The sequence below is a fragment of the Penaeus monodon genome, chromosome 38, assembly GCF_015228065.2.
Source record: "Penaeus monodon isolate SGIC_2016 chromosome 38, NSTDA_Pmon_1, whole genome shotgun sequence".
Classification (NCBI taxonomy): Eukaryota; Metazoa; Arthropoda; class Malacostraca; order Decapoda; family Penaeidae; genus Penaeus; species Penaeus monodon.
Window position 1 is genome coordinate 34,084,272 of NC_051423.1, and position 10,000 is coordinate 34,094,271.

The window sequence follows — 10,000 nt, forward strand, 5'->3', positions numbered from 1 at the left end:
AGAGAGGAAGAAAAGAGAGAGAGAGAGAGAAAGAGGAGGGGCAAACGAATATCACCCCCCTCTTCGCTCCCTCCTCCGACCGCCTGTCTCCCTTACCAACATTTAAAGCAAATTATCTCATCTTCGTTATCATTATCGCCAATTGAGATGACTAATCCAGCGTCCATTTTAATAAAATACTGTATATTAACAAAACTGTTAATACTTATTATTTGAAAACTTTTTTCCTTTCGTGTCATATTTTAATAATATATTTATAATATATATTATTTATATATAATTATATATAAATATATATATAAAATTTTATATATATAATATATAAATATGTGGTTGTGTGTGTGTGTGTATATATATATATTTAATATATAAATATAAAATATATATATATATAATATATAATATATATAATAATTTTAATAATTTATTTTATATATATAATTATATAATATAATATATATATATAATATTTTATATATATATATATATATATTGACCTACAAGAAATATCTGCCTCGTTTATCGATTCTGCCGAAAGCATTGCAATATTGATCGAGTCGCCGCGGTCAGGCCAGATGCAACGGCGCGAGTGGCCTGTAAGTAGACAAGCAGACTGCAATTGACAGTCTGTGCAATAGCATAGTAGCCTTGAAATAGATTAGTAGATTGCAACTGACTCCATGGCAAGATTTGGCAATAGTTCGGTTGCCTATAGAGTAGTTGCTTCGAATTGTTTACTTGAATGATAGAAAAAAGAGGAAATAAATGAAATAGTTAAGATAAGGGAGGATATAAAACCCAGAGATTACACACACACACACACACACACAAAAGCACACACACACACACACAACACAACCCACACACACAAAAACAACACACACACACACAACACACCCCACACACACACACACAAACCCCCCACACACCACAAAAAACACACACACACACACCACAACACACAACACCACCACAACACAAAACAAAACCCCCACACACAACCAAAAACCCCCAACAAAAAACCACCACACACACCACACAAAACCCCCACACACACACAACAACACACAACACACACACACACACACACACAACACACACACACACAAAACACAACACAAAAACAAACACACACACACCCACCACACCACAAACACAAAAAACCCCACAACACACACCCACCAAAACACACACATATTTAAAATATATTATATATATTTATATATATATAATAATAATACATATATGTTTTGGGGTGTGTGTGGTGTGTTGTTGTGTGTGTGTGTGTGTGTTGTGTGGTGTGTGTGTGTGTGTGTGTGTTGGGGTATGCCATATATTTTTTAAAAACCCAGTCAAAAACCTAAGCCCTTAAACAAAAGTAGGTTAGAACTCTTTCCCCTAACCCCCCCCCCCTTCCATTTTAACAATCTCTCCCCCTGCCCCCTCCCTCCCCCTCCCCCCCAACGTCATGAATCCAAGGTTAAGCATGGAATAAATTTTTATGCTTCAGTGTAATCAATACGCCCTCCCCTCCCCCTTTCCCCTCCCCCCCTCCCCCCCCTTCCCCTCCCCCCTTCCCCCCCCCCCTTCCCCTCCCCCCCCCCCCTCCCCCTTCCCCCTCCCCCCTTTCCACCTCTATTAAATTCTCCCCTTCCCTCTTCACTTTCTCTCTCTGTCTTTGTCTATCTATCTATCTATCTATCTCGCTGTCTATCTGTCTCTCTTTCCTTCTGCTCTTTCCCCTCCCTCCCTCCCCCCTTCTCCGCTCTCTCTCTCTGTCTATCTGTCTCCATATTCCTTCTCCTCTTCCCCTCTCTCCTCTCCACTATCCCCTCTTCCCTTTCCCCTCTCACTTCTCCCTCTCTCCTTCCCCTTTACCCTCCTCCTTTCTCCCTTCTCCCGTCTCCCCTCTCTCTTCTCTCCCCTCCTCTTTCCTCTCCTCTTTCCTTCTCCCCTCTCCCTCTCTCCTCTTCCCCTTCTCCCTTCTCTCCTCTCTCTCCCCTCTCTCCCCTCTCTCCTACTCTCTCCTCTCTCCTCCCCTCTCCCCTTTCCCCTCTCTCCCCTCTCCTCTCTCTCCCCTCTCTCCTCTTCTACTCTCCTCTTCTCCCCTCTCTCTCCCCCTCCCCTCCTCTCTCTCCTCTCTCCCCTCTCTCCCCTCTCCTCTCCCCTCCCGACCCCTTGTCTAGACTTGATGGGGAAGTTGCATGCATAAAGTTGTTCGTGACAGACAAACGCGGTATGTATTGCAGCCTTTTTCTTATTTTTTTGATTTTGTTTTTTTCTTTTCTTTTCTTGTCTTTTATTTATTTATTTATTCATTTATTTATTTATTATTATTATTATATATATTTTTTTTTTTTTTTTTTTTCATTCGCTTCCGCTGTATGAAATTATGATGATAGTAATAATATTGAGCGTCTTGATAATCCGGTAGTGATGATTTTGGTGTTACTACGGTTATCAGGTCGGACTCAAGACTGTCACGACGGCAATCTGAGTTCGAGGGTTCGAGTCACCGACCGCCGCGTTGTTCCCTTGGGCAAGGAACTTCACCTTGATTGCCTACCTAGCCACTGGGTGGCCAAGCCAGCCCATGTCAGTGCTGGTCCCAAGCCCGGATAAATAGAGAGAATGATTACCTAAAAGGTACCACCGGCACTCTCCGTGGAAAGGAACTGGGGACCCTACCACGTACTCACTCCAAGAGCATCACAACATGAAAACTACAATTAAGTATCATGCTGTGACCACGGCGGCTCAGACATGAACCTACCGTTAAAAGAAGAAGACGGCTATCAGTGATTATGATAATGATGATAATGATTGTGATAATGGTTGTGATAATAATTGCGATAACAGTAATGATGATGATGGTAATAATAGTGATACTGATAAAATTGATAATAATAATGATGATAATCATGATAATAATAATGATAATAATAATAATAATAATAATAATAATAATAATATATATAATAATAACTATGATAGTGATAATAACAATAATAATAATGCTAATGATAATAATAATATTAATAAAAATGATGGTGATGATGATGACGATAATAATAAGAAAATAATATTGATAATATCAATGGTAATAATCATAATGATAATAATATCGATGATAATGGCTATAATTATAATGATAATAATCACGATAATAGCAATGATAATAACAGTAATAATGATGAAAAATTATCAATGATAAATATAAGGATAATGATACTGATGATAATAATAATAATGATGATAAGAACAACGATTATGATACTGTTGATGGTAATAATAGTAATGGCAATGATAATGATAACAATAATAACAATAATAACAGTAATAGTAATGATAATGATAAAAAAATGATTACTATTATCATAATCTCTGCAGCAATATATTTACCGACATATTCATGCAAACTTTAAGCTCAAATTGCAACTCATGTAACGACTGTGTCTTGATATTGAGCGACTGATCATGCAATTTCTGAAGGTGGTAGGCCTAGGCAGTAAGTTTATGATATCTCAGTCTAGATCAATTTACATACACGCACATATACACGTGCATTCTTGCGCACACATGCTTATGTGTGTGTGAGTATGGGAATATGTAATTTGTATGTGTGTGTATATATGTAGATAGATGGATAGATAGATAGATAGATATAGATAGATATACATAGAGAGATAGATAGGTAGATAGATAAATTGTGTGTGTGTGTGTGTGTGTGTGTGTGTGTGTGTGTGTGTGTGTGTGTGTATGAAGTTTACATATCTACCTTTATTTCCCATGATAGTAGTATGAATGCCCACAACTGTAAAATATTTCTACTTACAATGAAACGATGGAAATCACGAAAAAAAATTACACATACACGCACCTTCCTCTCTCACTCACTCACCTAACTCATTTCTCCTCACACCTTGTTAGAGATAGTAATTTCCGCTCTGTGCACTCAATTTACCTGTGTACACATTTCCCCATTAATGTGTAACTGTCTGAAACTAGGTACACATGATCGCTATGACTGTGAACATGACTCTTAGATGCACATGTTGATCTTGTACACATGGATGCCTGGGGATAACAATGGTCTGTGCTATGTGCACCTAGCCTCACGCACACAGGAACGCACACGCTTATGTACACGAGTGGGTATACACATGCAGGTTAACAATGATACGCAACGCACACAGTTGCGATTGCAACTTGGAAATCTTACTCTCGATTTCTCTCTCTCTCTCTCTCTCTCTCTCTCTCTCTCTCTCTCTCTCTCCTCTCTCTCTCTCTCTCTCTCTCTCTCTCTCTCTCTCTCTCTCTCTCTCTCTCTCTCTCTCTCTCTCTCTCTCTCTCTCTCTCTCTCTGTATGTGTGTTTGTGTGTGTGTGTGTGTGTATATATATATATGTATATAAATATATATATATATATATATATATATATATATATATATATATATATATATATATATATATATAGAGAGAGAGAGAGGAGATAGAGAGAGAGAGAGAGAGAGAGAGAGGGAGAGAGAGAGAATAGGAAGAGAAGAGAGGAGAGTAGAGAGAGAGAAGAGAGAGTGTGATAGATAGTGTGAGAGAGAGAAAGAGAGAGAGCAAGTGAAGAGCGGAATGAAAGAGGGGAAAGAGAAAGGGGGGAGGGGGAGGGGGGGATGAAACAGGGGTCGTCTGGGTGCATGATCCAAGGTAACAGCAGCAGGCGTAACATGCAATCGGTCGCCATGCATGCAAGCACCCGCCACGTCATGCAGTCGGGCATATGTGTGTGCGTCGGGGGGGGGGGGGAGATAAGGGGGGGGATAGGAGGGAATGAAAGAGAGACGATTGATACTCTCGCTCTCTACTCTCCTCTCTCTTTCTCTTTCTTCTCTCTCTCCTCTTCTCTCCTCGACGTCGTTGTCTTCGTCTCTCTCGTAAGGTCTCGTTTCTCTCTCTCTTTCTTTCTCTCTCTCTCTCTCTCTCTTCTCTCTTTCCCGCTTCCCTCGTCTCTCTTTCTCTCTCTCCTCCTCGTCTCTCTTTGTCTCTCTCTCTCTCTCTCTCTCCACTCCTATCTCTCTCTATGCATCTCGACAATCTCTCTCCTCTCTCTTTTCTCTCTATCTCTCAATCTCTCCTCTTTCTCATCTCCTCTCTAACTCTCTCGTCTCTCCGCCCCATCCCTCAGATCTACTCTCCTCTTCCATCTCTCTCTCTCTCTCTCGCTTTCTCTCTCTCTCATACATATTATATATGTATATATACATATACAGATAGATAGATAGATAGATAGCTGTAAATAAATATAGGTGTCTATATGTATACATATATATATATATATATATATATATATATATTATATATATATATATATATTCATATATATTCATATATATTCATATATATATATACAAATATATATCTTTAGCAGAAATATTTCTATATAATTTAAGTATCGTATCTCCCATTCTTCCTCTTTCTTGTTCTCCTTTGCTTGTCACTGTGTCCTTCTTTTTACTCCCCTTTCCCCTCACCCTTCATTCTTTCTTCTTTTCTCTTCCCTCGTTTCTGCTCCCCTCGCCCCAGTGCCCCTCCTCCCCCCACCCCCATCTCCCCTCACTTACCGCCCTTACCTCTTTACCCCCTCTCTCTATCCCTCCTTCCCCTCTCCCTCCTCCGCCTCTCCCCTTCCCTCCTCCCCAACCATATCTTCCCTTTCCCTCCTCCTCCTCTCCAACCTGTCTATCGTTCTCCGCTCCCCTCCTCCCCAACCTCCTCTATCGCCTCTCCGCTCCACTCCTCCCCAACCATCTCTTCCCTTCCCCTTCCCTCCTCCCCAACCATATTTTTCCTATCCCCTCCTCCTCCCCAACCTCCTCTAATCGCCTCTCCGCTCACACAACACTCCTCCTCCCCAACCATCTCTTCCCTTCCCCTTCTCTCCCCATCCCTTGTCGCCTCCCTCCTCTCCGTCTTTTGCTCTCCCCCCCAACCCCCTTTCCATCCCCCCTCTCCTTCCCCTTTCCCCATCTTTATCCTCTTCCCCTCTTCACCTCCTTCTCTACCCCGCTTCTCCCTCCTCCCCTCTCCTTCCCCTTTCCCCCTCTTCCTACCTAATTTCGCATTCATTCTCATATTTCCTCTCTTCCTATTCGCTTTTGAATGAGAATTAATATTTGAAGGGTAATTCAAGCTGTTATTAACGATCTCGGAAGGGAATTGAGCGAGGAAGGGAGGGAGAGAGGGGAGGAGGGGGAGGAGGAAGGGAGGGAGAGGGGAGGAGGGGGAGGAGGAAGGGATGGAGAGGGGAAGGAGGGGGAGAAGGAGGGAGGGATGGGAGAGGGGGAGAAGGAAAGGAGGGAGAGGGGAGGAGGGGGAGAAGGGAGGGAGGGAGAGGGGAGGAGGACGAGGAGGAAGGGAGGGAGAGGGAGTGAGGTGTAGAAAGGAAGGCGGGAGGAGTGGATGAGGAGGAGAAGGGAGAGCGGTGAGAGGTGATGAAGGAGGAGAAGTGGGAGAGGGATAGGGTAGGAGAGGCTGATGCACAGGACGGAGAGGGGAGGAGAACGAGGATGAAGAAGAAGGCGTGGAAGAGGAGGAAGAGGAGGAGGAGGGCGAGAAAGAGGAGGAGGGAGAAGGGGAGGAGGAGGAAGAGGCAAAAGAGGAGGGGGAGGGAGGTAAAAGAGGAGGAGGAGGAAATATAAGGGAAATAGGAGGAGGAAGAGGAGGAGGAGGAGATGGAAGAAAAGGAGAATGAATAGGAGGAGCAGGAGGAGGTGAAATAGGAGTAGGAAGATGAGGAAGATAATAATGATAATAATTATCATCATGATAATGATGATAATGATAATAACAACAATAACAACTAATATGATAATAATAATAATGATAATGATAATAATAATAATAATGATAACAATGACAATGATGATGATATAAGTGGAAGTAATAATAATCAAAATGGCAATAATCATAGAAGTGAAAATAATAACGATGATAATATTAGAACAATGTTAAGAGATAACGAGAGACCGCGAGAGAGGGGGAGGGGGGGCACTGGCATATTCATTTCACTATTATTTATATCCACGTCTTTATTCTATGTTTACTTCTTTCGGCATTCTATTTATGTCTGTCTGTCTGTCTGTCTGTCTGTCTCTCTCTCTCTCTCTCTCTCTCCTCTCTCTCTCTCTCTCTCATTCCTCCCTCTCTCACTCTCTCTCTCTCTCTCTCTCACTCTCTCTCTCATTCCTCCCTCTCTCTCTCTCTCTCTCTTCTCGTCTCTCTCTCTCTCTCTCTCTTTCAAAGAAACCGTGCATTTCAACTGCAATTCTAAGCATTCCGTCTCGTGCATGGCAGCGTTCCCCGAAGGTTAGTGAGCCCGACCTTCAAACACAATGAAAGGAAGAAGTGAAAAAAAAAGAAAAAAAAATCACTCACCTGCTTTGACGACGAAAAATAAAAAGGAATAAAAAAATACTTTCTTAGAATTGTGTCTTTGACTGATTGCGAATTCGCGTGGACTCTGCGTGGCTACTGGCAGACGTCACCGAGGCTCTCGGAAGCGGTGGCTTTTCGCCGAATCTGTGTCCGCTTGTGTCTGTGGCTGTCTGGTTGCGTCTGTGGCTGTGTGGTTGCGTCTGTGGCTGTCTGGTTGCGTCTGTGGCTGTCTGGTTGCGTCTGTGGCTGTCTGGTTGCGTCAGAGGCTGTCTGGTTGCATCTGTGGCTGTCTGGTTGCGTCTGTGGCTGTCTGGTTGCGTCTGTGGCTGTCTGGTTGCGTCTGTGGCTGTCTGGTTGCGTCGTGGCTGTCTGGTTCGTCAGAGGCTGTCCTGGTTGCATCTGTGAATAAAAATACTACGGGGAAGGAGGGAAAATTGAGAATCTTAGTCCTTGTGTCTTTGACTGATTGCGAATTCGCGTGGACTCTGCGTGGCTACTGGCAGACGTCACCGAGGCTCTCGGAAGCGGTGGCTTTTCGCCGAATCTGTGTCCGCTTGTGTCTGTGGCTGTCTGGTTGCGTCTGTGGCTGTCTGGTTGCGGTCTGCTGGCTCTCTCTGGTTGCGTCTGTGGCTGTCTGGTTGCGTCTGTGGCTGTCTGGTTGCGTCTGTGGCTGTCTGGTTGCGTCTGTGGCTGTCTGTTTGCGTCTGTGGCTGTCCTGGTTGCGTCCTGTGGCTGTCTGGTTCGTCAGAGGCTGTCTGGTTGCGTCAGAGGCTGTCTGGTTGCGTCTGTGGCTGTCTGGTCGTATGTGGCTGTCTGGTTGCGTTGAGGCTGTCTGGTTGCGACAGTGGCTGTCTGGTTGCGTCTGTGGCTGTCTGGTTGCGTCTGTGGCTGTCTTGTTGCTCCGTGGTCTGTCTGGGTTGCGACAGTGGCTGTCTGGTTGCGTCAGTGGCTGTCTGGTTGCGTATGTGGCTGTCTGGTTGCGTCTGTGGCTGTCTGGTTGCGTCTGTGGCTGTCTAGTTGCGTCTGGTGGGGCTGTCTGGTTGCGTCTGGTGGCTGTCTGGTTGCGACAGTGGCTGTCTGGTTGCGACAGTGGCTGTCTGGTTGCGTCAGAGGCTGTCTGGTTGCGACAGTGGCTGTCTGGTTGCGACAGTGGCTGTCTGGTTGCGTCTGTGGCTGTCTGGTTGCGACAGTGGCTGTCTGGTTGCGTCTGTGGCTGTCTGGTTGCGACAGTGGCTGTCTGGTTGCGTCTGTGGCTGTCTGGTTGCGTCAGTGGCTGTCTGGTTGCGTCAGTGGCTGTCTGGTTGCGACAGTGGCTGTCTGGTTGCGTCTGTGGCTGTCTGGTTGCGTCTGTGGCTGTCTGGTTGCGTCTGTGGCTGTCTGGTTGCGTCTGTGGCTGTCTGGTTGCGTCTGTGGCTGTCTGGTTGCGTCTGTGGCTCCTTGTTTTTTCCTCCTTCCTCACCTCTTTACCTTCCTCATTTTCTCCCACACTCACTTTTTCTCTCCCTCCCTCCCTCTCCCCCTTTCTTCCTTCCTCTCTCCTTTCCTTCTTCTTTCTCTTCCTCTTCCTCTCCCTCCCTTCATCATCCTCATTCCTCCTCCCTTCCTCCTTTCCTCGCTCCTTCCCTCATTCCATCCCTCCTCTCCTCCTCCTTTCCTTCCACCTTCCCTCCCTCCCTTCCTCCTTCCTCCCTCCCTTCCTCCTTCCCCTCCCTCCCTTCTCACTTCCTCCTTCCTCCCTTCCCTTCCTCCCTTCTTCCTTCCGTCCTTCCCTCCCTCTCCCTTCTCCCTTGCCTCCTTCCTCACCTTCTCCTTCCCTCCCTCCCTTCCCTTCCTCCCTTCCTCCTTCCCTCCCTCCCTTCCCTTCCTCCTTCCCTCCCTTCCTCCCTTCCTTCCTTCCTCCCTTTCCCATCCACGTTCGTGTCTGTTGCTACCTTCAAGGCTATATGTACACACACTCTGAATCACGGATGACTCACACGTATACTTACATGTACACCTCCCATGTACACAGACACGCAGAAATAAAGAAGAAAATATATGGTCAATTAAGGTAATCTTATATATTTACATTTCGGATTCGAGAAAAAAAATGTATATGATTATGAATATATATGAGAGATGCTTATAAACCATGAACAGCCATGTACAAGAAATGAATGCTTGGCTTGTGTGTTCTGAATGCATGTGTTGTTGGAAGCCATGTGTACTGCAAGCAATGGGGGGGGGGGGGTCGATAATGGGGTTCTGCAAAGTCACTGTGTTAATGGGGTTTTGGTGTAGTATTTGCTTGTGGGTGGGGTGGGGTGGGGGAGGGGAGAGGAGGGGAGGGGAGGAAGTGAAAGTAGAGGGAGAGAGGAGGGTGAAGGGAAGGAGGGAGGGAGGGAGGGGGGGAGTGGGGGTAGGAAATGAGGGAGGAAGGAAGGGGGAGAGAGCGGGAGGAATTGAGTAGGGGAGGAGAAATGAGGGAGGAAAGGAGGGAGAGAGGGAGGGGAGAGAGGGGGGAAAGAGAGAAGGAAGGGAACGAGGGAGGCAAGAAAGACGACAAATAAAAAGGGAGAAGGAAAGAGGGAG

At 45.2% G+C, this 10,000-nt stretch overlaps 2 protein-coding genes across 2 annotated transcripts in view; both read right to left on the bottom strand.

Annotated features, from left to right (window-relative positions):
* Positions 1–7,522: 7,522 nt before the first annotated feature.
* LOC119596798 lies at positions 7,523–7,828 on the bottom strand. The gene has a single exon (XM_037946123.1). It carries the CDS (start codon positions 7,826–7,828, stop codon positions 7,523–7,525), a length of 306 nt encoding a protein of 101 aa, XP_037802051.1.
* Positions 7,829–7,922: 94 nt separating this feature from the next.
* Positions 7,923–10,000, bottom strand: part of LOC119596799 (cell wall protein RTB1-like) — a 2,816-nt gene continuing 738 nt past the window's right edge. The window contains exon 2 of the mRNA XM_037946124.1: positions 7,923–8,826. Within this exon, the coding sequence (XP_037802052.1) occupies positions 7,923–8,826 (904 nt within the window). The remainder of the gene's footprint in view (positions 8,827–10,000) is intronic.

Excerpts from the sequence above, each read along its gene's own strand:
- LOC119596798 (XM_037946123.1), bottom strand. The coding sequence starts at position 7,828 with ATGCAACCAGGACAGCCTCTGACGAACCAGACAGCCACGACGCAACCA.